At 32.0% G+C, this 27,292-nt stretch overlaps 1 protein-coding gene across 5 annotated transcripts in view; it reads left to right on the plus strand.

Moving 5' to 3' along the window:
- The window catches only part of RB1 (RB transcriptional corepressor 1), a 187,326-nt gene that overhangs the window by 67,647 nt on the left and 92,387 nt on the right, over positions 1–27,292 (plus strand). For 3 of the 5 annotated variants that reach the window (XM_036996524.2, XM_073212649.1, XM_036996526.2), the window contains 11 exons: positions 3,252–3,362; positions 5,946–6,088; positions 8,180–8,257; positions 10,422–10,531; positions 11,452–11,529; positions 13,158–13,245; positions 15,002–15,118; positions 16,373–16,429; positions 16,514–16,545; positions 16,624–16,700; positions 17,713–17,909. In XM_036996524.2, the coding sequence (XP_036852419.1) occupies positions 3,252–3,362; positions 5,946–6,088; positions 8,180–8,257; positions 10,422–10,531; positions 11,452–11,529; positions 13,158–13,245; positions 15,002–15,118; positions 16,373–16,429; positions 16,514–16,545; positions 16,624–16,700; positions 17,713–17,909 (1,088 nt within the window). Of the gene's footprint in view, positions 1–487; positions 583–3,251; positions 3,363–5,945; positions 6,089–8,179; positions 8,258–10,421; positions 10,532–11,451; positions 11,530–13,157; positions 13,246–15,001; positions 15,119–16,372; positions 16,430–16,513; positions 16,546–16,623; positions 16,701–17,712; positions 17,910–27,292 lie in introns of those variants that run through there. The other 2 variants (XM_073212650.1, XM_073212651.1) reach the window with 2 other exon arrangements.

Raw genomic sequence — 27,292 nt, forward strand, 5'->3', positions numbered from 1 at the left:
TTACATTCCCACCAGCAGTGTAGAAGGGTTCCCTTTTCTCCACATTCTCCCCAGCATTTGTTCTTGTTTGTCTTTTAGATGTTGACTATCCTAATTGTGGTGTGAGGTGATATCTCATTGTGGTTTTAATTTGCATTTCTCTGATGATTAGTGATGTGGAGCATCTTTTCATGTGCCTATTGGCCATCTGAATTTCTTCTTTGGAAAAGTGTCTGTTCAGAACCTCTGCCCATTTTTTAATTGGCTTATTTGCCTTTTGTTTGTTGAGGTGTGTGAGCTCTTTATATAATTTGGATGTCAACCCCTTATTGGATATGTCATTTATGAATATATTCTCCCATACTGTAGGATGTCTTTTTGTTTTACTGATGGTGTCTTTGCTGTACAGAAGTTTTTTTAGTTTGATATAGTCCCACTTGTTCATTTTTGCTTTTGTTTCTCTTGCCCAGGGAGATATGTTCATGAAGAAGTTGCTCATGTTTATGTCCAAGAGATTTTTGCCTATATTTTTTTCTGGTGATTACATCTTATTGAAAGCACAGATGATAGCTAGCATTTTTTAGTGATAAATTTTTTTTTAAGGTATGTACATTTTTTTTAAGACAATGCTGTTGCAAACTTAATTGACTAAAGAATAGGGTAAACATAATGTTTATATGTACTGGGAAACAAAAAATTTATTTGTCTCCTGTTATTGCCATATTTACTTTATCAAGGTGGGTGGAACTGAACCTGCAATATCCCTGACGTATACCTCTATTCTCATTCTTCCTATCACCTCCCCATTCTCCACTTTCAGATTTACTAATTTGTTGTTATCATTATGTTATCAAAGATTATAACATTTACAGTCTGCTCTGCAATTGTGATGACTTATTTAGTTTCACTTCTGTATTTAAATGGACTCTAAGCTAAGCTTATCATCACTTCTATATCAATAGCTTTGCCATTTCTGAGTTCTTCATTTTGATCATTCTTAGCTGGCTGTATTTTGCCATTAAGAAGTTTTTCCAAAGAGGTTTTTTGGCAACACACTCCTTATGTTTGGCACGTTTATGAGTCCGTAGTTTGGTTCTGTATCATATTCTCATGTCATGTTTGTTTTCCTCAGGCCATTGTTTTCTGGTATTGAACATTGCTGTTCAGAAATCTGAGGCTGGTTTAATTTCCCCCTCTCACTGATGTCCTGAATACTTGAGTTCTTTTTTTAAAATTTGAGTTTCAGTGCCATTACCAGGATATCTCTTAATTTTTACTGTTTTGTCTTAGTTTTGCTGTAATTCTGCATCCCTTTTTAAACTGAAGCTTCTAATTTCAGGGAAATCTTAACATACTACATGTTTTGATATTACTCTAATTAGGTACTATTTTGTTATGTTTCAGGAACATCTTATGCTGGATTCTTTTTGTCCTCCATATTTATTCTTCTCTCATATTATTCTAATCTTTGGTCTTTTTCTTATGTATTGACTATTTTATCTCAAGCCTTTCTTCTATTTTGAGCTAAATTATGTATATAATGGTATTGAATATAATGAAGGAAAAACTTCTTCATGGTAAAATACAGCCAGCTCAGAATAATCAAAATAAAGAACTCAGAAATGGCAAAGCTGTGATATAGAAGTGATGATAAGCTTAGCTTAGAGTCCATTTAAATACAGAAGTGAAACTAAACAAGTCATTAGTTTGGTCCTAAGTTTATTCTTAACTTGTCTAGCTTCTTGTTCTTATATAAGTTGTGTTTTTTTTAAGTTCTTAATGCAAAGACTCATAGGGCATTTTCTTCTGACAAATTATCTCCTAAATTGGGTTCTCTACCAGATTGTTTCCCTTTTTTATGTTGTGGTTCTATTTTTTCCTTTTTCTTTACTATAATATGTTTGCATAGCCCCTGTACTTTTCTCTCCATGTTGCTAGAACTTTATGTATGTATCCCTGACCTTTTGTTCTCTTTTTTCTGATGTAGTGTTAATAAATCTCCCTTCATTAACTTTGTACTTTATCTGTGATTTGTTGTGTTCCCCAGAAAGCTGTAAGATAAAAGCAGTTTTTATATTATGTTTACTTTTAGTCAGAGGGTAAGGGAGAAAGTGGAGAGTTCATATGGAATGGTACAAGTCTTTGTTCCGAGTTCTTGGTTAGAATGAACTCTAAAACGGAATGCTTATTATGGTAGTTCCAGTTTCCACAACAGAATTGTGTTGAGATTCAGGTTGTTCCTAATTCAGCACAGTATACTGTAGTCTGTATGTTTATCAGAAAGTTAATTTATAGTTGTTTACTTTCTCCATTTTACTCTCCTCTCATCAGCAATTTCTACTCCCTGCAAGTAAGAAGAAAAAGATGAGGATAGTCTCTGAGTCAGTATTTCTCAAATTTAATATGGTACTCACACTTAACCAGTGCATTTTTTTCCTTTTATTTTTTTAGGTATTGAAGGAGATTCTTTGATCTGACTTCACTCTATTATTTTTAACCAGAAGTCTTTGATATTAGTCTTTATCTCTGTGATATTTTTTAATAACTTCTAAATATATTACAAACATTTTTTCACCATACCTATGGATCCAGAAAACCTACCTGATGCAGGATTACCTATTTTCTCACATAGTTTCTATACCTTCAATATTTGTCGGGATTATTAGTAGTTTAGCAGTCAGATACCAAGAAGATAGGAAGTGAGTCACATTAAACTTTTCTTCTAAAAATAATGCACAATGAAGAACCATAAGCAAATATATCATAGCTATATTTGATCATAACTTGTATATTTTGTGTACTAAATAATTACTGTATAGATGATTTTACAATTATGTGCTAATTTTGCTATTTCTTAATGGCTTTGGTAATTGTAATATTTTGGAGGGCAGTTAAGTTTGAAAAATATGAGGTTTTATAAATAAACAATTAAAATATTAGCATGTATCATACTTAAAACTATTTTCAGAAATAATAAATTCTATAGTTTGAAGTAAGACAAAGTAAGTTTAAAAAAGGGAAAAAAAATTTATATATACTTACTGAATTATAATAATACCTATATGTAAAATTCCCATAATAGAGTTATATTTCATTTTCATGACTATGTATTTTTATATATTTCAAATCTGACTGAGCTTTTGCCAAAAAAAGAAAAAAAATTTAACATGTCTCTAGTGATTGTTGAATAAATGAGTATATGGGTATGCCCATACTCATAATTCTCCCTGACTTAAAGATCTCAATCTCTAACTTTACTTTTTTATTTTCAGGAGAAATATTACAAATGGAAGATGATCTGGTGATCTCATTTCAGTTAATGCTGTGTGTCCTTGACTATTTTATAAAACTCTCACCACCTTCTTTGCTCAAAGAACCATATAGTAAGTATTTTTAAATAATTTATGCCCCTCCAATAATTTGCAGTCACAATATAAATTGGTCACGGGGATGGTAGTAAGGCACAGAGAATACAGTTAATGATTCTGTAATATCTTACTATGTTGGTAGATAGTGACTGCATCAGATGGGGTGAGGATTTAAGAATATGGGTAACTGTTGGAGCACTATATTATATATTTAAAGTCAACATAAGATTGTATATCAACAATACTTTGATAAAAAATAGTAATAATAATAACTTATGCTCCTCCTCCTTCATCATTCAACAGTTGTTCATTGAACAATTTTTTTATAGTTGGTCTAGTTGTCTACTAGTCCAAAACTTTGTCCTAGAGCTGAGGGAATGATAAACAATAAATCAGACATGAACTCTGCTCTCAAGTAGTAGAAGATATAGGAGAGATAAGACAAGTAAGCAAGTAGTTAGAGTATATTGTAGAAAGTGGTCTGGGCCAAAAGACAGCAAATACTGTGGGAGCTCAGGAAGCAAAAAGTTTTCCCTGCTGGGGAAGACCAAAGATCATATAAACAGGTAGCATTTGAATTGAGTGTTGAAGAATAGATAGGATTAGAGTGTTATGGGAGGCAGAGGGAGGGCATTCCCTGTAAAGAGAAGATCAAGAGGTAAGGCACAGATATGAATGAGACTGAATGGGAAAGAGTGGCTTATTCTACTGGAACAGATTAATGAAATTTTTATTATAGGGTGCTACGATGATTATGTGACTAATTTTTTTTTTTGCATATGAACTGTAATTCATCTACAGTGGGTAATGAGATGGGAAGTGTATATAAATGAAAATAATTTGATAGCATTAAGCAAAGGTGAATATATTCCTCTTAGAATGGAAGTGCTTCCTTAGTTAGCATCAAGAGTAGGAATTCAAAATCGCTTAATTCTACAGAAAATGTAAACTAAGGCTGAACTGACTGCTCCCAAAATGATGAAAGCATTAATAATATTAAAATAATAGAGAACAGATCAAAACATGGAAGTCTCAAAGTGTTGCTGAAATGGCTGAAAAGCTGAAGCCTAATTAATCTTTGTGAAACAGTTACTTTATAGAAAAATAGACTGGAGAAGAATGTTGAAAATGTATTGAACATGGTTTAACAGGCAGGTCATTTAGCAGAAAGCAAATGCAAAACAGAGGTGGAACAAAATAGAAATAATATTTTAAAAATTTCTGACTCTTTAAAAATTTCCTTTTAAAGATTTTTGTCCTCACTTTTTTTCAATGTTATAACTTTAATAAGGTGACATAGGATGTTACTTTAGGTTGACAGGCTTTACTCTTTTGGATAATTCACATATACATTTTAATTGACTAAGTGCTGTGTTATTGAGAAACCAGGGTGAGGTTTTGAATAGACTGAGTATAGTAAACATTTAATCATATTTTTATTATGGAGAATTTCAAGTGACTACAAAAGTAGACAGTAGTATAATAAGCCTCTGTACTCTCACCTACCATCAACATACAACTTTTGGTCAACCTGTAGCCCCATTACTGCCCAATTCCACCAGCTATATTATTTTGAAGCACATCTTTGCATACCTTTTCGTTCTTATAAATTTTAGTATGTATTTCTAAGTGATAAACTCTTTTTAAAAAGTATAATGATAGTACCATTATCACACTGGAAAATCAATTAATAGTGATTCCTTAATACCACCAAATCTGCAGTAAGTGTTCATATTTTCATTGTCTTGTAAAAGTAATTTAAAAATTTTTTTACAGGTTGACTAAATCAGAATTGAAGTAAGATCTTTGTTACTTGTTGATAAGCTTTTAACACTTAAAAAAATTCCTCCTCCTTTTATCTTTATTGCAATTTATTAAAAAATCAGTTTGTCCTGTTGAGTTTCCCATGGTTTAATTTTTACTGATTCCATCTTGTGATATAATTTAGCATGTTCCTCTTTGAATTTTTTGTGAATTTTTGGTTGGGTGTAGAGACAGTTAATACTTTTTATACTTGGTCATCTGCAATATTTTCAATAGCTGAAACCATGTTCAGTTTGAATTGGGAATGCTCAAAATAATATATTTTTAAAAATCACCATTATCATATTATAATATTTATATCCTTATTTTTTAAGAGTGTTATAATTTACTATGGTATTTGCTAAAACTTTTGAAGTTTATTTTTATACTACATCTAGAAATTGAATCTATAAATACTTGCTTATTATTTTTAAGACTCTAAGAAAACATTCTTTTCCCCTCATAGACTCAGTAGGATACACTTAGAATTAGTTTATAAATTGGTTCTTTCCCGTGCCGCCTTCTTATTTATCTTTAGGGCCTTAAGTATTTTAGTTTCTTTTTCAGTTAGTTGGGGGCTATAGAGAATAAGGATGGCAAAAATGAATATCAGTACATAACTTATAACAGATATTCAATAAATAGATGGAACTGATAGCCTTTTAATGAAGACTAATAAAAGTAGCAGAATGTTACCAAGATTATTTTCTGATCTTCTGAGGTATCATTAGATTACTTCTTTATTTTATACAGTGGAATGTGCAATTGTTCTTATCTAATTTACCATTTTTACAGAAACAGCTGTAATACCTATTAATGGGTCACCTCGAACACCAAGGCGAGGTCAGAACAGGAGTGCACGGATAGCAAAACAACTAGAAAATGATACAAGAATTATTGAAGTTCTCTGTAAAGAACATGAGTGTAATATAGATGAGGTAATTTAACTTCATGATTTCTTATAGTTAAAGTAGATTTAGATGTAAGTTCTTGCTAATAGTTTATAATTTTTTCATAATGAGCTTGCTTTTTGCAAGTAGTACCTATTTTTTTGCAGTAGTAAAATATTTAGAAAATATTAAATTTTCATATTCAGCTATTTTGACTTTAAAAAGAATAGCTCCCTCACTCTGGGATCACTGAAATGTCTATCATTAAGGTAGAAGTTTTCAAATGTATTTGTTCTTTGATTCCTCTGTGGTTACTGATACCCTCATGTTTTAAAATGCCCTAACCAACATCAAATTTCTGTTCAGCCTTCTATAATTACTCTCTTTCGTACACCAGATGTTAATGGTTGGTAGGTAATATTCATGAATACCCAGGAATTGCTTATCTTGTTCATATAATCTGGAATGTTGAAATTGGAAGGAATCTTACAAATAATTTACTCAGTCTCCTTTTAATAATGAGTAAACAAGCTTTAGAGACTGATACCTAATTCTTAACAGATTCTGGACTTTGGAACATCTACCACCGGTGCTCCTTTCACTGCTTTCTCTCATAGTTTGTTATATTGTCCACAATTCACTGCCACCACATAGCTGTATGAAATGTTGCATTTTTGAAATTCTCTGTCAACTCTGGGAAGGAATGGGGTATGATCTCAAAATCTAGTTTAAGAAGTATAGTATTGGAATGATTTATTAAAATATCTGGGTTTAGCACTGTGGCTTTTGTTAATTTCAGATACCCTATAGATATAGACACAAAGCTATAGATGCATCAACACCTTTTTTTACACATATATATAGACTTTTTACTTTCTAGGATTACAAATTATCTTTGCTACTAAGCTGACAAATGTAGTTGAAATATATTTTCTTATTCCAGTCTGTCACTTTGTTGCTCAAGGTAATGAATACGAATAAATGCAGTTTTCTAATTCCTGGTTGGTAACTCTGGATTTCAGAACTACTTGTAAAATTTCATTTTAAAATCAGGAATAAATCCTTTTTTTTTTTTTTTTTACTTTTCATTTTAAATAACTCTTTTTTATAATTAAGAGTCTTTATAGTAATGATTTTTAAAGTATAAGTGATTAAAAGCATTGGTGGTACAGCATTTATGGTGTATAACTTGGCTAGTTGCCTTTATAGTTATATAATTAGTGGTTAGTCATACTGATTGGTGAACTAGAACTACTCATTTTATGTGTTTTAATTAAGTGGCAGTTAATTAGAAAACAAAACTAATGGGTATTACTAAAGCTTAATTTCTTATAACATATTTGTGAAGGAGAAGACAGGAACTGATACTTAACTATTTCTGCTTTAGTAAATGTATACTCCAAAGTTGGAAAGGGAAGTTAAATGAAGAAAAATAAGTTGTTTAAAATTCTTTAACACACTGCAAGTGTAGAATAGCCAGGAGTATAACTCCAGGTTCTCTGAGTATGGTTTTTATATCTGTGTTAAATGTAGGGTTCTTTTTCATGAAACTGCATAATTCCACAAAATATTTTCATTTGGTTTTGAATTGAATTACTGGGTATTATTTTTGTGTATGAAGTTACTGTCTTATGAAAGTATTTTCCTAAATTTATGCTAAAATAATTAAAATAAATATTCTTTAAGCAAAATATGAGATGACATGTGTGAAGTGGCCCAAAAATATGCTGTAGGGAGTAATTAAGAGGCCATGTAGAGAACCGAAAAGAGTCTCATCTTTGATGGTAGGCAGATTGGGTTTTAATTCTGTCTATGACACTTCCTAGAATGTAACTTTGGTTAGGTTGTTTAATTTTCTGAGCCTCCCATCTTTTCATCATTTGTTAAATGTGGAACGTTAAAGTTGGTTTCAATGGGTTTTCTTCTTACAAATCCTATTTCGTTAACAATGCCCCTCTGTACCTCCATTTTAGGACCTGAAATTTGCCTGACATAAATTAAAAAGTAAATAATTGAATTAATTATAAATATGTATCACACTAGGTTGATGTCAATTAACACTTTCTAGAGTTAATAGTGACTGAGATCAAGTCTTTCTTAAAAATTTTAATAGCTATGTTGTGACTTTATCTTTTTCAGGTGAAAAATGTTTATTTCAAAAATTTTATACCTTTTATGAATTCTCTTGGAATTGTAACTTCTAATGGACTTCCAGAGGTAATCTGAAAGAAAACTTAATGAAGAGCTAATTGTGTTTTGGGACTTTTAGGGGAAGGAATAGTTGTCTGAATTTCTTAAGATCATTTTATATGAAATATTTTTTTGCCCAAAGAAAGGAACCAAAGTAGAATTTTGATGAACCAACTTTATATAATAAAAAAAAATTGAATATATGCTCAAATGAATAAATAAGTAGCATTTTGTAATTTGTACTAAAAATTGATTAGTGCTGAAATTTTTCAAAAAAAGAAAATAGGCTTTTGAATTTCTAAATGCCATTAAGTATTTAAATATAACAAATGTACAAATTTGATTCCAATTTGCTTTGCTATGCATCCTTAAACAGACTCCATGATTAATGCCATCAATATTATTGGCATTATTGTATTGTGGAACATCTCTTTTAAGTATTTTTAAAACTACTTAATTGAAAATTAATTCAGTTGAAATTGCTGATTATATTGCAGAAATGTTTTAGTGTGTGCCATCCCTCTGTTTTCATGTTTTGTCTCAAATGTCATACTATTAATGAGAACAGAACAACTGAGAAATTTATGTGGTAAGGTGAAATATGTGAAGAAAAAGATGCTTAAATAAATGATGAAAAACAAGTACTCAGTGATAAAGTAGTGTTTTAGAAGCACCTAGTATTAGTCACCAATACCGAAAGACATGACATTAGATAGCTAGACTGCTGATTCTGTAACTTGATTTGGTAGCTAGTCCTTGAATTAATTAACTTATTAATTCATCATTTATTGAGTGCTTAATATGTATTAGGCATTGTGCTAGGTATCGTCAATACAGAGATTTAACTGAGTCACTGTCACTGAGGTGCTAGTGGGAGAAACAAAGAAATAGAACATTAGAGAAGTCTACAAGAGTCTGATAGAAGTACCTACAAGGTGTTGTGGTATCTCAAAGGAGGACCACCCAATCCAAAGTGAAGAAGATAGGTTTTGTGGAAAATAATTTGGAGGTGATGTGATTTCTGAGCTGAGTAAGCTTTATAAGAAATGACATTTCCAGGGTTGGAGATTCAAAGGAACAGTGATATGCGATAGTATGGTCTGTTTAATGAACGCCAGCTAATTCATTAAGATTGGGATATAGAGCAGAAGACTGGCTGGTAAGATATGGTACTAGAGAGGCAAGAAAAGAGGCCAAATGTTGTTGTATTATTGAGTCTTGTTACCAGCTTATGTACCAAAAAATATGCTGTGTACACCTTTAAAGAATCTTGGACACTCATAGTTTTTCTTCCCTTAGAAAGGATTTATGTTTTAATAGAAATCTGAAGGTAAACTTTACATTTTCCCCTGTATTTTGCATATAACTCTAATAGCTACAATTCAATAAATGATTGATAATTAGTGGCTCACTAAGATAGGGCAGGAACAGTAATTAAACTTAAGCAAACATGACTGTTCTGCCAGGAAAAACTTACACAGACAAAATTTACATTTAGCTGGATTTTTCGTTACTACTCCTTTTAGAATGCAGTTTTATTTCTCTCAGGTTGGAAACAAAGTCACAGCAGAAAAAGCGTGCCAAATATTGTCTATTGCTCATTGGTTTTTAGATTATTAGAAAATTATGAAACAGGACTGATAAAAGAACTTCAGATTCCAGCAGTAACAAAAGATTGGGATATAAATTATGCAAATGTGTTAATTGGGCTAATTAATTGATCTAACACTCTTGCCCAGGATACGTACGTAACTAAGGGAGTTGGAGTGAACCAAAGGAATTAGAAAAGATAGGGAGAGGATTTGTTACAATGTTTGTAAAATACTTTATTCTATATTAATAAGGGTAGTAGATTAAAAGTGAGAAATTTATGGGATGCTTGGAGAACCTTGGAAATAGAGTAGTTACAATAATAACTCTTTTTATCTTATAGTTTCATTTCAGTTCTTACAGTTTTGTGGCATTAGTGAACATTGCCTTCATAAAATTTTAATGAATGGGGTACATGCATAAAACAGGTTTAAAAATAGAGTGAAAAGTAGCAAAATTCTTTACTTAACTTTTAGACATACCTTATTTATGTTACATGTGAACTCAGTATATATTGTAAAAAAAAGCTATTTAAATCTGGACTTCTGTGTACTGAGAGATGTAACGACAGAATAATTATTGGTATTTTTTTTATTTTGAGGTGGAAATTCTCTCTAAACAATATGAAGAGATATACCTTAAAAACAAAGATCTAGATGCAAGGTTATTTCTGGATCATGATAAAACTCTTCAGACTGATCCTACAGACAGGTATTGTACATAGTGTATTTGTATTTGTTGATATGCTTTGCTATAGGTCAGTTTTGATATATATAGGTTAAATGGGTTTTTAACTTCATAACCTTTACATTTATAATAAATTACTTCAAATGCCTTTATATAAAGCTAATAAAAACAATACCCTAAGCATATAACTTGTTACACATAGAGATTTAATGTGAATTCTTCTCTGTAGCAACTAATTTTTTCTCATTTTGGTGAATGTAATTTTTTAAGTGTACATGAAAAGAAAATTGTTGAAGTTATTAGTTTACTCAAGTAAGGGTTGCTGTCTTTTTTCCACTCTTTCATTTGGTATTATTTGCTTGGCTCGTTTTTTTTTTTTAAGTTAATACAGCAGTATATTCTCTTGAATTGTCATGTAGAATCCTAAAGTAGGAATGGTTAAAAGTAATTGTAAAAATTTTTGAGTGGTCACAAGTATGGTCTTTAGCATAAAAATCTTTTAATATGTAACTGGAAATATATATAATTTAGAAGTTAAATGCAAGTAAAATGTTTCTAATTTTAAGATAAAGATTTTATAAGGCATAATGATTGAAAAACTTGAGCTTTGATATTTTTTAATTCTGAACTACTTGGTTAATAATACCACCCAACATCTAACATTTTATAGAAAACATCTAACTTGTACTTCCAAAAAATATTCTAAATGATTGGTGCACCTGTTTGTTATAAACCTAGTGGGAAGAAACCCAACTTATATAAAATTTTATTTTTTCCGCTACTGTTTCTAAGCAGCTCTTAGATCAGCTATTTCCTATCACTTCTATTATTGACTTACCATTTATGATATTATGAGGCAACAGAAGGTATTATATTGCTTTTTTGATTCATGAAGCACAGATTGTAAATTTTCAGTCTGAATGACTTTGCTTATCACTATTTAGTTTTGAAATGCAGAGAACACCACGAAAAAGTAACCCTGATGAAGAGGTGAATATGATTCTTCCACACACTCCAGTTAGGTATGAATTGTCTTATTTTCACTGTAATTGTTTATTCACTACTTTATAGTGCTTCAGGTTCATTCATTTGTTTCATTCTATATTTGTATATACATGCAACAGACATACATGTGTGTTCTTTGTGTGCCAGGTAGTTTACTAGTTGCTGAGGATATGATTATTAGACCTTGTACTCTTTATCTTTCAGGAATATAATCTAGAATAGGAATGTGTTCTGTCTCAGTAAAGAAAAAGGAAAAAAGAAAACAATCACCTTTTGCTTTGCATACAACCTAGGATTAGAATCATTTTTTTATATGCTTTTCCTCACTTACTTCCCACATCGAATCTTTCTCAAGTATTGTTGAATCTACCTCCAATATATTTCTTGAGTCATCCACTCTTCTCCGTTTCTATTCTAACTTTGTCCAGAGTATCTTTCTCTTTCTCTTGGATTTTTTGCAGTAGTCTACTAAGCAATCTTGCTGTTTCTTTTCTTATTACTGTTCCTATCTCCCCATAACCAGATATATTCTCCAGAAAGTCCCCAGAGTAATATTCTAGAAGTATAAATCAGATCATGTTCACCCTGCTGTTAAACCTTCTGAGTACTTCCTTTTGCAATTGAAATGCAATGCAAATCCTTAACAGTGCCTACAAAACCTTACATGATCCAGCTTCTCTTGCCTCCCCAACCTCATCTTGTTTTCCTGCTTCTTATGTACTAACCAGTTTCCTGAACTCTCCAACCTATTCTTTTGTACATGAGGCCCTTCATACTTGCTTTTCCCTCTTCTTAAAACTCATTTTCTTTCCATGAATTCTCAATGGCTACTCCTTTAGTTTCAACACCGATATCACTTTTTTAAAGATTTATTTCTCTCTAAAATTTATTCCTTTATTTCTCATAGCATCCTGTTCTGTTCCTTCATAGTGTGTATCACAATTTGTAATTATAAATTCATTTGTGTGTTTACTTGTTTTAGCCAATACCCAAAATAACCTTCAAGTTCCATACCACAAGGACCATGAACTTTTTGTTCACCACTTAATAATTAGGATGTAGGATGATAGTTGTTGGTGCACAATAATCAATCAGTAATGTTTTTCAATGACTATGTAGACACAAAAATGCATTTCATATAATTATAGTAATAGCCTTATGACAGGTTAATTAGATGGTAAAGAAGGGACTTTATGAAGTGATGATTGAACTGAATTTTGAAACATTATTAAGTCTGTGTCACAGGAAACTGATGTTTTAGAATAGAAACAGCATGCCCAAAGGCATGAAAGTATGAAATAATATGATGTGTCTGGGGAACTGTTAGAAGCTCTGTACAACTGACTAAATGGAAAGATGAAATGGCAGGATAGGAAGGTCATACTAGATAATGAATTTATATTAGTAAATAAGCATATCAGTTCTTCAATTATAGACTTACTGATTATGAACTTAGAATATTTCTTAAAGATTTAAGCAAAATGTAATTCCTTGTCAAAAACAGTACATTAGGAATTTTGTAAGGTCTTATTTCAAAGAACTCTAAAAGATAAACACATGTAACTTGAGAAGATAACATGTAACTTGAGAAATAAATATGTTTCATTTTTTTCATTATTCAACACTTCCTATTGTTTTTCTCTAGGACTGTTATGAATACTATCCAACAATTAATGATGATCTTAAATTCAGCAAGTGATCAACCATCAGAAAATCTGATTTCTTATTTTAATGTAAGCCATATATGAAATATTACTTATTATGATGTATTGGCAAAAAAAATTTGAAATTAGAAGTTAAAATACCGAGTATTTTTTGAATACCCTTATCCTAGCCAACATGTAGTTCTCTATTATTTCTTGCTTTGGCTATTCAGGGCCTTTTGTGGTTCCATACAAATTTTAGGGTTATTTGCTCTAGCTCTGTGAAAATGTGTTGATGTTTTGATACAGAATGCATTGAATCTATAGATTGTTTTGAGTAATATAGACATTTATATTAATTCTTTTAATCCATGGGCATGGAATATCTTTCCATTTGTGTCTTCTTCAACTTCTATCATCAGTATCTTAGAGTTTTTATAGGTCTTTCACCTCTTTGGTTAAGATTATTCCTAGGTATTTTATTCTTTTTGATGCAATTGTAAATGAGATTGGTTTCTTAATTTCTCTTTCTGATAGTTCATTATGAGTGTATAGAAATGCAATTCATTTCTGTATATTGATTTTTTTCCCTGACATTATACTAGTTTATTAGTTCTAACAGTTTTTGATAGAATTTTTATGGTTTTCTATACATCGTATCACATCATCTGCAAATAGTGACAGTTTTACTTCTTCCTTTGCAATTTGGATGCCTTTTATTTCTTCTTGCCTAATTGCTGTGGCTAGGACTTGCAGTACTGTGTTGAATAAAGTTGTAAGAGTGGGCATCCTTGTCTTATTCCTGATCTTAGAGGAAAAGCTTTTAGCTTTTCAACATTGAATACAATGTTAATTGTAGATTTGTCATTTATAGCCTTGATCATATTGACATATGTTCCCTCATACTGGCTTTGTTTAGAATTTTTATTCTAAATGGATGTTAAATTTTTTCAAATGTTTTATGCATTTGTTGATATGATCATATGACTTTTATTCATTTTGTTAACATGGTGTATCACATTGATTGATTTGTGGATGTTGAACCATTCTTGCTCCCTGGAATAAATCCTACTTGATCATGGTGTATAATCCTTTTCATGTATTGTTGAATTTAGTTTGCTAATATTTTGTTGATATTTTTTGCACCTATGTTCTAGGGATATTGGCCTATAATTTTCTTTTCTTGTTGTGTCCTTGACTGATTTTGGTATCAGGGTAATGCTGGTATAAAATGAGTTGGAAAGTGTTTCTTCTTCTTCTGTTTTTTGGAAGAGTTTGAGAACAATTGGTATTAATTCTTCTTTGAATATTGGGTAGAATTTACCAGGAAAGCTGTCAGGTACTGTACTTTTTTTGGGGGGAGGTTTTGATTACTGATTGAGTCTCCTTACTGGTAATTGGTCTGTTGAGATTTCTATTTCTTTGTGATTCAGTTTTATGAGGTTGTATGTTTCTATGAATTTATCCATTTCTTCTAGGTTGTCCAGTTTGTTTGTGTATAATTTTTCCTAGTAATCTCTTATGATCCTTTGTATTTCTGTGGTATGAAGTATAATGTCTATGCCACTGTTTGATGGATAGAAGGACTAACAAATCTGTTCTTCCATAACCTAGCAGCAGAGAACTTGGTTTTAGGGTGTTTAAATTGTATTCTAGTACTTTTTGGTTTTTGATGTCCCAAAATACAATTTGTTATGTTCCTTCTAGTTTTAGTAGTTGTGCTTACCTAGTTATTGTGGACATATTTCCACAGTATAAATAACTGAAAGTAAAAAATCATATGGGGCAGAAAATGTTAATTCTGTTTACAGTATCCTCAACGTTGATTTGTTTTTCCTTCTTAAAGAACTGCACAGTGAATCCAAAGGAAAGTATCTTGAAAAGAGTGAAGGATATTGGGTATATCTTTAAAGAGAAATTTGCTAAAGCTGTGGGACAGGGATGTATGGAAATTGGATCACAGGTAACTTGAGTTCATTTTAACTAGTACTGCTATATACTAAATAATTTCAAATGTTATGTCTATCCAATTATATAAAATAATAGTATTTGTCTCCAGTGTAAAATACCAGCAGATGCTGTATCCTGGCTGCCTTTGCATGCTGCTATGTATGGAAAACTTTATGAGAAGATGCCCCTGCCTGTTACAAAAGCCAAAAGTAAACAGTTAGAAAATTTGAGAAAAATTACAGAAGTTTAAGATACAAGTAAAAAAAAAATCTTTAATACTATTCCTTTTTTGTTTATATGCTTTGACTTCTGCATATATGAATAATCATGTATATATATATATATATATACTTACATGAATGGTTTCATATTACATATGCCATTTATCAGTGACATTATTGAGTGATATTATTTCTGTCATTTCCAAAAGTCTAAAACCAATATATTGAGTAAGGATATGGGCTCTGTCTCAAGAGCCCTGAGTTTATATATTGTTCTACATTTATGAGCTGTTGTTTAACTTCTCTAAAATTCAGGTTTCTATATTTGCTTTTTTTTGTTGTGTGGAATTAATGAGATAATATATAAAAATATGTTTGAAAATTATAATCTACTATACACAGTTATTTCAGTGTAGTGAGGATGTACTTTGATGTCAAAAAAATTCCTTTTGATTGTATATAAAATTTGTGCTCATAATCTATAATGAAGGAATATGGTTTATGTGAGAGTGTAAATGTGTGTATGTGTGTATCTAAAATTCTCTGAACTAATGGGAACTATTTATTTGATTAAAACGTTTTGTTGATAAGGTCACTTTAGCCTCATTTTTGCCTTTGCCAGTTTTATGGACAGAAACTATTCTTTTAATTTTGGAGAGCTATCTTGAAAATGCATGTCCTAGGTCACCAGAAGGTATTATGTTAGTATGTAAAATGGTTAAAATAGTTCATGGTACATAATATATGCTATATTAAGAATATATATATATGTACAATGTAGATATATATATATATGTACAATGTAGACTGCAGTGGAATGAAAGAAAACCAAGTATTGGACCAAGTATTAGATTCCCTTTTGATAATATGTTGGGAATGTTAACCATCATTTTACAGTTAAGTCTTGAGTTTTAGATAAACAAGCTTTTGTCACTTCTTGGTAGTCATATTCCTAAAAATCAGAAATGTGTTTCAAGAGAAAACTTCTTAGAAATTAATTGTTTTAATTTTCTAATATAATGGGTTCTAATTTTTTTTCTTTGCAGCGATACAAACTTGGAGTCCGATTATATTATCGAGTAATGGAATCCATGCTTAAATCAGTAAGTTATAAAGAACATGATAGAAAAAATTTCAGTGTTGACACAAAAAAGTTTCAGTTATGCATTTTTTTTAATCTGTTTTAGGAAGAAGAACGATTATCCATTCAAAATTTTAGGTAAATTTTTTAGTTGCGGTAAAAAAATTTGTATTTATAAATGTAGGTGTTTCAAAATAATTTTTCTTTTCCCTTTAGCAAACTCCTGAATGACAACATCTTTCATATGTCTTTGCTGGGATGCGCTCTTGAGGTTGTAATGGCTACATATAGCAGTAAGTTAAATTTTAGTAAATAAACATTTTAGTTCAATTTAAAGTTAAAAACTTATCTAAGTTAATGGGTTTTTTTTTTTTTTGGTGGGAGGGCAGAGTTAAGGACAAGTATGTATATTTTAAAACAGTATATATTGAAGAATGTAATTGGTCATTAAAATGGCTTATTATCTGAATTATTTCAGGTCACCTTGGAAATAATATTTCACTAGGCTCTTATTCTGGGCTTTACCGAATCCAGGAAATGTGCCTATTGAAATCCCTTCAAAGACTTAATGAGATTGTAAAGTGCCAAAGCATTACTAACAAGCAGCATAAAGTGATATGGAAGCACTGCTGTAAGACTCTATGATCAAGAAACCAAAGGCTGGAGTTAGAATCCACCAGATAAATAGAACAGAGGCCACTGAGAGTGTTTTTTAAATGTAATTTTAAACATGTATTAACTTGCAAATAATGTTGCAAATGTTACAAAGAAATTTTGTTTGTAAAAACAAAGAAGAAAATTTATCTAAGGGTACAAATATACAATAAAAGAGAAACTTAAACTAGTATAGATAGGACACTGAATCCTCCTTAGTAACCAAGAAATGCATGTTTAAAAGAAATACCAATTTCTAATCAATCAAATTAACAAAATTCTAAAGAATTCTCCCTCACCCCCACCAAGGATTAATGAGACAGTTAAAATTGATATGCTAGTTCCATGCTGGTTAGATATTAAACCTGTTACTGATACAAGTTTAGGGCACTTAAAACTTTGAAAATTTGACATAAGCTGTGAGCCCTTTATCTAGGAAAAACCATATGTGCACATATACTCAAAATTTGGAACCTTATTTCCTAGGAGTCTGTAGACTCCAGAACAGAAAATTCTGCTCTAAATAAAAAGTTTTGGTTAGGTCCTCTACTGTGTTTTAATTTTTTGTTTGATAAAACCTTCCAACCTAAAAATACATAGTTCAAGGCATAACATTTCATACCTGAGTTACATTTTTTCTTTCATTTTTAGGAAGTACATCTCAGAATCTTGATACTGGAACAGATTTGTCCTTCCCATGGATTCTGAATGTACTTAACTTAAAAGCCTTTGATTTTTACAAAGTGATTGAAAGTTTTATCAAAGCAGAAGCCAACTTGACCAGAGAAATGATAAAACATTTAGAACGATGTGAACATCGAATCATGGAATCCCTTGCATGGCTCTCAGTAAGTAACTAGCGAAAATAAAAATATTCATATCCATATGGCTAACAATTATCCATTAGTGAGAGGTATTTGTTAAAATTTACCTCAAGCAAATACGCAATTTAATGAATAATATGATTTCAGTGTATAGTCCAAGAATCAAGTGGAATTATTAGAATGGAACTTTCTTTTATTTGAGTTCCCCAGGCCATCTGATATAGTAATTAATTTAGGAATAGCTTTTCTTAAAGCCTGGTGATTTTAAAAAAGTGAATTCTTTAAAGTATTTGGATAATTTATATAAAATAGAGATGTCATGTTTAAAAATTTTAATGTCTATTCATAAATTTCAGCAAAATGGAAAAATTTTGAGATTATGCAATTTAGATGATTTTAAAGTACAGTTTTTTAGGTCAGTTTAGTTGAATTTTTTGTCCCATTGTCAAAGATAGTCCAAAAATCTATACTATCTATACTATTGTGAATTATAACTATTGTTTATAGCATTATAGCAAAAAAAATCATATTCTCTAGATTTTCTGTTTATAGCATATACACTATTTATGATTATATTTTTTCCAAAAAGGTGGCATTTCCTATGTAATAATAGTAAAATATTTGAAGTTTTTATGTTATCCTTTTTAAATCTGCATAGTTGAGTAATACTTTGTAAATCATCAGATTTGTAGGTTAATATAGAGTTGGTTTCTTTTGAAACAGTGTTGCATGCTAAATAAACATATACCTTTTGATTAATACCAGTATATAGACATGGCAACAAAAAAATTAAGACTTTAGTTACATTAGAATCCTAATTTTTACATGTAACCTTAGTTTTAATTTTTTGACATTTTAAAAACTTAATGGCTAAGAGAAAATATTTCTTATATTGCTATATAGGCAGAGTGGCTAGAAACTGAGACAGAGGAAAGACATTGCATTGCTATAATTTAATTTGGTAATTCCATTTTATAGGGTTCCACTTTAGGTAAGTAAAGGAATGTTTAGGAGAAAATTCTCAGAATGTGGGGGCATGAAAGTAGCAAAAATAGATAAAGAAAATAAGTATAGAATACCTTTCAGAGGCTGAAGTACCCTTTCCTAGAAATTGAGATCTGATCATTACTGTATCATATGAAAGTGACTATTCTCATTTCTTTTAGAGAATTAATCTCATTTCCATCAATACATAACTGTTAAATGCCTTGCACTGGGGTAGACATTGTGAGGATACAGAAAAGACATAGGCTTTGAAAATTGTGGAGGAAATAGTAGCAATTTACTATTTAAAAATTGCTTGTGCTTACATCTGTTTATTTCAGTTATTGGCCTGCTAGGATTCTAAACAATGTTCCTTCATTTTTTAGAATTTTCTGAGAGAAGTGACATTCCCAAAGTCTGAAAAAGGGTGCAATTTATTTATAATAGAATTATGCAGAAGTCATAAGACTCTGAATTTAATTCCAATTGTGGTATCTCTAGGGGATGAAATTATAGACAATTTTTATTGTCACATATTTTTAATGCTCGAATTTTAAATCAGCACATACTATTTTAGTCATAAAAAAAATCAAGTGGTAGTGAGTAAATATGAAGATAAGTCATACCGCACAAACAGAATACTGTGAATTTTTCCTGTGAGAATAATTGACATTTTAGAGAAGGGACATACCATAGGTATATTTGAACTTACCCAGACTTTAATTTTTTTAAATTTAAGTATAACATATATACAGAAAAGTATATATCACAAGTTGTAATTTGGTGAGCTTTACACAAATTGAACACACTCATGTTACTAACATTCAGGTCAAGAATCAGAGCAAACTTTAATAGTCTTTTCATTCTGTATCACAATAAGTACTTCATTGTTAAAATGTAGATTGATAAGAACATACTCAGTGTTATTTTACCTTAGAGAAACATCAGGTGAGATACTACTTACACCTCCCGCCCCCAGTAATTTAATGAAAAAAGGAACATCATTATATTTTTAATGGTTGTATGAGGAAAGGCTTCAGCATCTTTTCTTGACAACTTGAGAAATAATAAATCAAGAACAGAATAACTTTAAGAAGGATTAAATGCACCTCTGTTTCTTTTGATCCCACAGAGATTAACAAGCAATATATGAGTGCTAAACTCTAGAAGACCTATTGAAAAACCTAGAGAAATCTTGTCCTTGGGAGATTTGAAGGATTAGAGGTGATTTACAATGAACCATACCTAAGGGTTAGAGTAAATAATTTCCAGATGTTTAGGCTTCTTAAATCTGTTAAGCAGTTGATTAGTGCCGGCATAAGATGAGGTGAGATTTAGGCATCTTACTTTAAGAATATTCAAAATTTTCAGATTTTTTCAATAAAATCTTTAGAAAAGGTATCCAAGTACTTTATTCTCTTTATCTTGGGCTGTTGTGGACTCTTACTGATCTCCCCACATCTCTAGCTATTTTAAGACTATTTCCCTCACAGCAGGGAAATCTTTTTATACTGCAAATGTCGTCATGCTAATTCCTCAGATAAAAACCTTTTGTGGGGGACCTGTGCATCTGGTGATGATAAAGAAGGACGTAACCATTCGTAACTCCCCTCAAAGAAGAAAACTAGAACCCTGTATATAATACAGAAAGCATCTCTCTAAAATACCTGGACAGAAATGGTGGAGAGACTACAATTAGGGAGAGAAAGGGAGCTGTGAGCTTGGGGAGGAAGCTTTTAGCCTGGGGCTAAGAGCAGTAGGTGGGACATATATATAGTAGGATATGGGGGATGCCATTGGGAAAACTGCAGTCTTGCTGATTAGGGAAACTAGAAAACTGAATTGGAGAAATTTTGGTCACTGAAGAGGGTGGAAGAATCCCGCAAAGGAAAGAGCCAGAAAAGAAGTGCCCAGATTATGTCTACCCATATCACTGACTGAACCTAAATTGTTGCAGTGTAATAGACTCACAGCAGTTTAATGAAAGGCAAATTATCTTAACTGCTGAGACAGGAGCTGCTCTCCAATAAACAGTTTACAGTTCAAGTTCAGTGAAAATAATTGAGCAACAATGCTTATTGGAGAAAAATAACAGAATCCAGAACTTTATTTTACAACTTAACATTTATGATATCCAAGGCACCATTCTAAAATTATCCACCCACCATGCAAAGAGGATTAAAAGAACCAAGTGCATGAATGGGAGCTTTAAGACAACTCTGATGCCTCAAAGGCCTCTTTTAAAAGCTTTGTGTTCTCCTTTTTTTCTTATATTAGCACTTCAAAGTGTTGTCTTTGATTCCCTGGTTGTCCCTGAAACCATTTTAGGGAATCTGCAAGGTAAAAACTATTTTCATACTACTATTGAAATGTGACTTATCTTTTTCACTCTGTTGCATTTATACCAATGATGTAAAACTGTTAACACCTTTGCATTTATCAAAGCACTAGCATCCAACTGGCTCTAATAGTCATTGTATTCTTCACCACCACAAACTCTCCGTTAAAAAAACCCAAACAAAACATGTCAGTTTCATTTACAAATGTCATTGATGAACCAGTAAAAAGTATTAATTTTATTAAATCTTCATTCTCAAGTACATGTTGTTGGTAACAACTGACAGTAAATGTTGCAGTAATAAATTTTGAGTTTTCAAGTGAAAATTAGAATTTTGTTGTGTGTATCCATTGTAAGCATGACAGCTTCCCAATACTTCAAAGACTTTTCTGATGAAATTAGTGGTGAAATTAATACATGTGATTTTTTTGATAGTGCATAAAGAGATTGATCAACATTTGTAAGATTTACATAATTCAGTGACCCAGTATTTCCAAATGACCATTGCATCATGCTATAAAACTATGTATGGTAAGCAGTTTACTCAGAATTCAAGATAAACCAACAAATTTTAAGGTATCAGAATATGAAATGTTTATTTCTGTTCATTGATATTTCCAATTCCACACTGAACTAACCTTTAAGAAACTACCACTTGTCAAGTTTTGGGATAGTGTCAAAAAAGAAAACCCTGTTATCTGAAAAGTCTATTAAAATACTCCTTTTTCCAACTATATATTGTGTAAGGCCAGATTTTCTTATGTTTCAACCAAACAACATATTACAGTGAAGTAAATGTAGAAGCACACATGAGAATTCAGGTCTCTTCTATTAAGCCAGATGTTAAAGAGAGATGCAATATTGTAAAACAGTCCAACTGTTTTAATGTTTTTAAAATATATGGTTATTTTTCATAGAAATGTTATTTATGTTAACATATAATGGGCTTATTTTGGTTGTTTAAAATTGCATTCTTAAAATTTGTCTCAATTTTAAGGTTTAATTATTGAATACAGTAAATATTGACAGATATAATCCACATGAACAAAAGCTTTGGGTTCTCAGTAATTTAAAAAATACAAAAGGATTATGAGTCCAAAATGTTTGAGAACACCTGCCTTGTAGTTCCATCTCCTTTCAAACTTGTGTTTACTGTTACTTATACAACCATGTTTGTTTTTTCCTGCCTCAAAGTCTTTCTTCACTTCATAGGCCCCACTTAAAATGCTTTCTCCTACTTTTTTATTTACCAGATTTTCGGGTCTACTTCCACTTTGCCTTTTGTGACCATTGTAGTTTATAGTCATTCTTCCTCCTTTACAATCTTAACAATGTTCATCTATATTACTTACTAATCATTTACAAATTATATCTCTCATGACATGTGTATATGTCTCATGTTAAATGAACTAATGTATGTAAAGCACTTAGAATAATATCTGACATTGTATTATAAGATGTGGCAAATAATTACATAAGCAGGGGTGAAGGAGGACAGAGAGAGGTCAACTCCTGATGACATACAGGTAATGTCATTTAGTAAGATACCTGGGATGCAGTGATTGTAAGTCATTCTAGTGGAGGTGTCATGTAGCAGTTGGTATGCATATCTGGAGCTTCAGAAAGAAATCTAGGCTAGGAATAGGAACCTGAGAGAGCAGCTGGCATATGTATAATAACGAAAATTATCACCCTTTATTAACAGTTTATCTTGTGCTAGGCATTGTGGTGAGTACTTTTTATGACATTTAATTTTCATAACAATTTGTGAGGTAGTAGTATTCTAGATGAGAAAATTAATGCTTAGAGAAGTTTAATAAATTGCCCTTGGCCACACAAGCTAGATGGCAGAGCTATGTTTGGAACCCAGGTCTCTCTGGCTCGGAAGCTGTTAATCCCTATGTTTCACCAATTAACTGAAGTTTAGGAAATGGATAAGATCACCTAAGAGGAGATTTAGTATCATAGTCCCCTCTTAGTCATAGGGCATGCATTCCAAGACCCCAGTGGTTGCCTGAAATTGCAGACAGTACTGAACCCTATATATATATGTATGTTTTTTTCTATTCATACTTATTTATGACAAAGTTTAATTTATAAATTAGGCACAGCAGGAGATTAACAACTATTAATAAAATAGAACAGTGGTAACAATATACTGTAATAAAAGTTAGGTGAATGTGGTCTCTCTCAAAATATTGTGTTCTACTCACCCTTCTTGTGAGATGATAAAATGCCTACAAAGTGAGGTGAATGATCGATGCATTGTGATGTTGCATTAGGCTACTATTGACCTTCTGACCATACCTCAGAAGGAGGATTTGAGCCACAATTGACCATAGGTAACTGAAATCACAGGAAGTGAAACCACAGATGAGGGGAGACTACTGTGTAAGAGGAGAAGATGGCTAAAGATAGACTTTTGAGGAACTCCAGTATAAAGGATAGACAGAAAACAGAAGCCTACAAAAGATATTGAAATAAAACAGGCTAGAGAGAGAGGAGAAAAATCAGAGGTGGTGTCACAGAGAAATTGTATTATAAGGTCTGAGTATATGCTTGCTGTTTCAGATACTGTAGGAGCAGCCATTAAGAACTGAAGTGTTAGTTCTTCCTGAAAAGGAAGCCATGGTGATGACTGCAAGTGGTGGGGCAGGAGTAGATTACATTGGCATTTGGATGAGATGTGAATGAGAGGTGAAATGGAGAAAGTAACTGTTGATGACGTTTACAACAGTTTTGTCTGTAAAGGGGAAGTAAAGATATAGCTGTAAGTCTGTGAGACGGTAGGAAGATTATTTTTTGAGCTGGGAAAGGTAGGATTAATGGAAAAAAGCTGTTAGGAGTATTCTCATTGCTCAATGACACATTAGTGGCTTAAAACAACCGTTTTATTTTGCTCATGATTTCTGTGGGCCAGGGATTTGGGGAGAGCTTAACTGGGCAGTTCATCCCTGACCGTGTGGTGTCAGCAGAGATCTGGGGTAAATTCCCGTTCCGCGAGTGCCGCATAACTCGCAGGTCAGGCCCTTTACTTTGCTGCTCCTTGGCACATGCTCACCCCTCCCTTCCTTTTTCTCTCTCCAGGTGGCATCTCATCCTCCTGGCCTTCTCATATGAAAAGCTGTACATCTAGCATTTGGTTTTGGGTAGTCATGCTTCTTACATAGCAGCTGGCTTCCAGAAGCCTTCTAAAAGGACCATACCTGGAAAAGCTGTATTCTATTGGCCAAAGCAATCACAGTACCTGCCCAGATTCAAGGGGTCCCCTTGGATAGATTGTCATCACTTGTTTGAGGAGAGGCAAGGTGGGATGGGAAATATTGTCTGGCAAAATGGAAAGAATGGAAGCAGTTACAAGTAAGGTTGTGTATGAATGCCAAGGAGGAAATTAAGCAAGTTTCCATTTAATGGCTTTTTTGTTTTTGTTTCAGTAGAATAGAGCTGAGGTAATTTGATGGGAGTGGGATGGGGAGTGTAAAGTAATACAGTCAGAAGTTTGAGGAGAGTGGACATAGTTTGAAATTGCTGCTGAGGGGAATAATAGAGCTGACTGAATAATAGAGGTAGAAGATAAGAGGATTTCCTGGCAGCACTGAAAGCAATTTTGAAGGTAGAAATTCTGAATTTCTGGTGCTACCCCAGCTCTCTCGGTGGTATCAGCTTTCCCAACATCACTTAGCAGTAGTATTAGAAAAGGTTAACAGCTAAATTGAACCAGAATATTGGGGGTTGGCTAAACAGACGAGATCAAAAGATAATGAGTCAAAGCAAGGAAGTTGGTCATGGAGCGATTAAAGTGATCCGGTCTGGACTTCCAGCTGCACAGGGGAGCTAGGAGGAGACTGGTGGAGAAAGTGGAGGTTTTAAGAAACAGGAGTTTTTGATGAAATTTAATAGGTGTGGTGGGAGTGACATTAGGGTGAAAGGATTGTGGTCAGAGGGTAAGAGGTTTTAACTTAATATTCCAGAGATAACAATTTTCTGGGTAATTTACCCTTTTCTAAGAAATAATCTTGGACTATTAACATAATTATTGGACTATTAATAAAAATTGCACTAATAATAATAATTCCAACTGAATTGAAATGGAGATGAGGACCACTAGAAATGAGGAGGTCAAGGAACCAAAAAGCTGTGTGAGTGACAAAGTCACCCAGAACACATGGTAGAGAGGAGGAATGTGGACTGGGGACCAAAGTTTTTGATGCATGAGGATGTGACCAGGAGGTAAGAGGCACTAAGAGAAGCAGAAGGTTAGAGAGGTCCTGAAAAGCCAAATTTTAAAAGAAAATCTCTCCCACAATACCTAGTTCAGTGACTTACTATAGAATATAAGTGCATAAACAATTATAGTTGTGTCTTCTTGATGAATATATCCCTTAGTTATTGTGAAATAACCGTCTTTATCCCTGGTAATATTCTTCATTCTGAAAACTCCTTTGTCTGATATTACTGAAACCACTCCAACTTTCTTTTGATTAGTATTAGCATGGCATATGTTTTTTCATTCTTTTACTTTTAACCTATTTGTGCCTTTATACTTAAAGTAGGTTTCTTATAGGCAGCATATAGTTGGGTCTTGCTTTGTTAATCCAGTCCTACATTCTCTGCCATTTAATTGGAATAATTAGAACACTTAAATTTATTGTGATTAACAATATGGTTGGGTTTAAATTCTCCATCTTACTACTTGTTTTCTGTGTGTTCCATCTCTTCTTTGTTCTTTTTCCTTTTTTTCTTTCTTTGAATTATTTTTTATTCCATTTTATCTTCTTTGTAGGTTTACTATCTGTACTTCTTTTATTTGTAATTGGTTGCTTTATGATTTATAATATACATCTTTAACTTCCCATGGCTTATCTTGAAATAGTATTACACCACTTAGAACAGTGTTTCATTTCCTCTGTGCTATTTTTGTCATGTTTTACTTCACTGTAAGTCATATATCCCACAGTATCTCATTTTTGCTTTAAAGTGTCAATTATCTTTTAAAGAGAGTTAAAAAAAAAAGGAGAGTATTTTTAGTTACCCACATATTTACCATTCTAGTGCTCTCTATTCCTTATGTAGGTCCAGATTTCCATCTGGTATATAATTTTTGCCTCCTGCATGCAGGACTTTTTTTTTTTTAAACATTTCTTGAATACAAGTCTGTTGTGATAAAATCAGCTTTTTTATGTATGAAAGATATCTTTATTTCACCTTATGTTTTGAAAGATATGTTGCTAGATGTAGAATTTTAGATTGACAGTTTTTTTTCTTTTAGTACTTAAAAAATGTTGCTCCACTGTTTTCAGGCTTGCATTGTTTCTGATGAAGTCTGACTTTTAGTTATTTCTCTGTATATAATGGGATTTTTCTTTAATGCTGCTTTTAAGATTTTTCACTTTATCACTGGTTCTAGGCAGTTTGATTATGATGTGCCTAGGTTTAGTTTTCTTCATGTTTCTCTTGTTTGGAGTTCTGCTTGGATATGTGGACTTGCAGGTTTCACCAAATTTGGAAGTTTGGGGTCATTATTTTCTTAAAATATTTTTGACTCCTGCTATGCTTTCCTTCTCAAATACCAGTCACATATGTATTAGGTCCCTTGAATATTTCCCACAGCTCACAGAGATGCTCTGTTCTTCATTACTCCCCACAGATGTTTTTCTTCCTGTTAGTTTCTTTGCCTTTGAGTTCATTAATTTTTTCTTCTGAAATGTCTAATCTGCTACAAATCCCATCTACTATTTTAAATCCTAGGCATTCTATTTTTTATGTCTAGAAGTTTGATTTGAATCCTTTTATGTCTTCCATATTTCTCCTTAACATGTTTGTGCTTTCCTTTGCTTTCTTGAACACATGGAATATAGTTATAACTGTTTTAAAGTTCCTGTCTTTTAATGCAGCCATCTATGTAAGTCTTTTTCTGCTGACTGATATTTCTTCTTTGTAAGGGTCACATTTTTCTGCTTTTTGCCTTATTAGATGCCAGGCATTGTGAATTCTATCTTACCGGGTCCTGGATATTTTCATATTGCTTTCATTATTTTTGAGCTGTGTAATGGACCACAATTTAGTGACTTGGAAAAAATTTGAT

This window comes from Manis javanica, chromosome 9, assembly GCF_040802235.1.
Source record: "Manis javanica isolate MJ-LG chromosome 9, MJ_LKY, whole genome shotgun sequence".
Classification (NCBI taxonomy): Eukaryota; Metazoa; Chordata; class Mammalia; order Pholidota; family Manidae; genus Manis; species Manis javanica.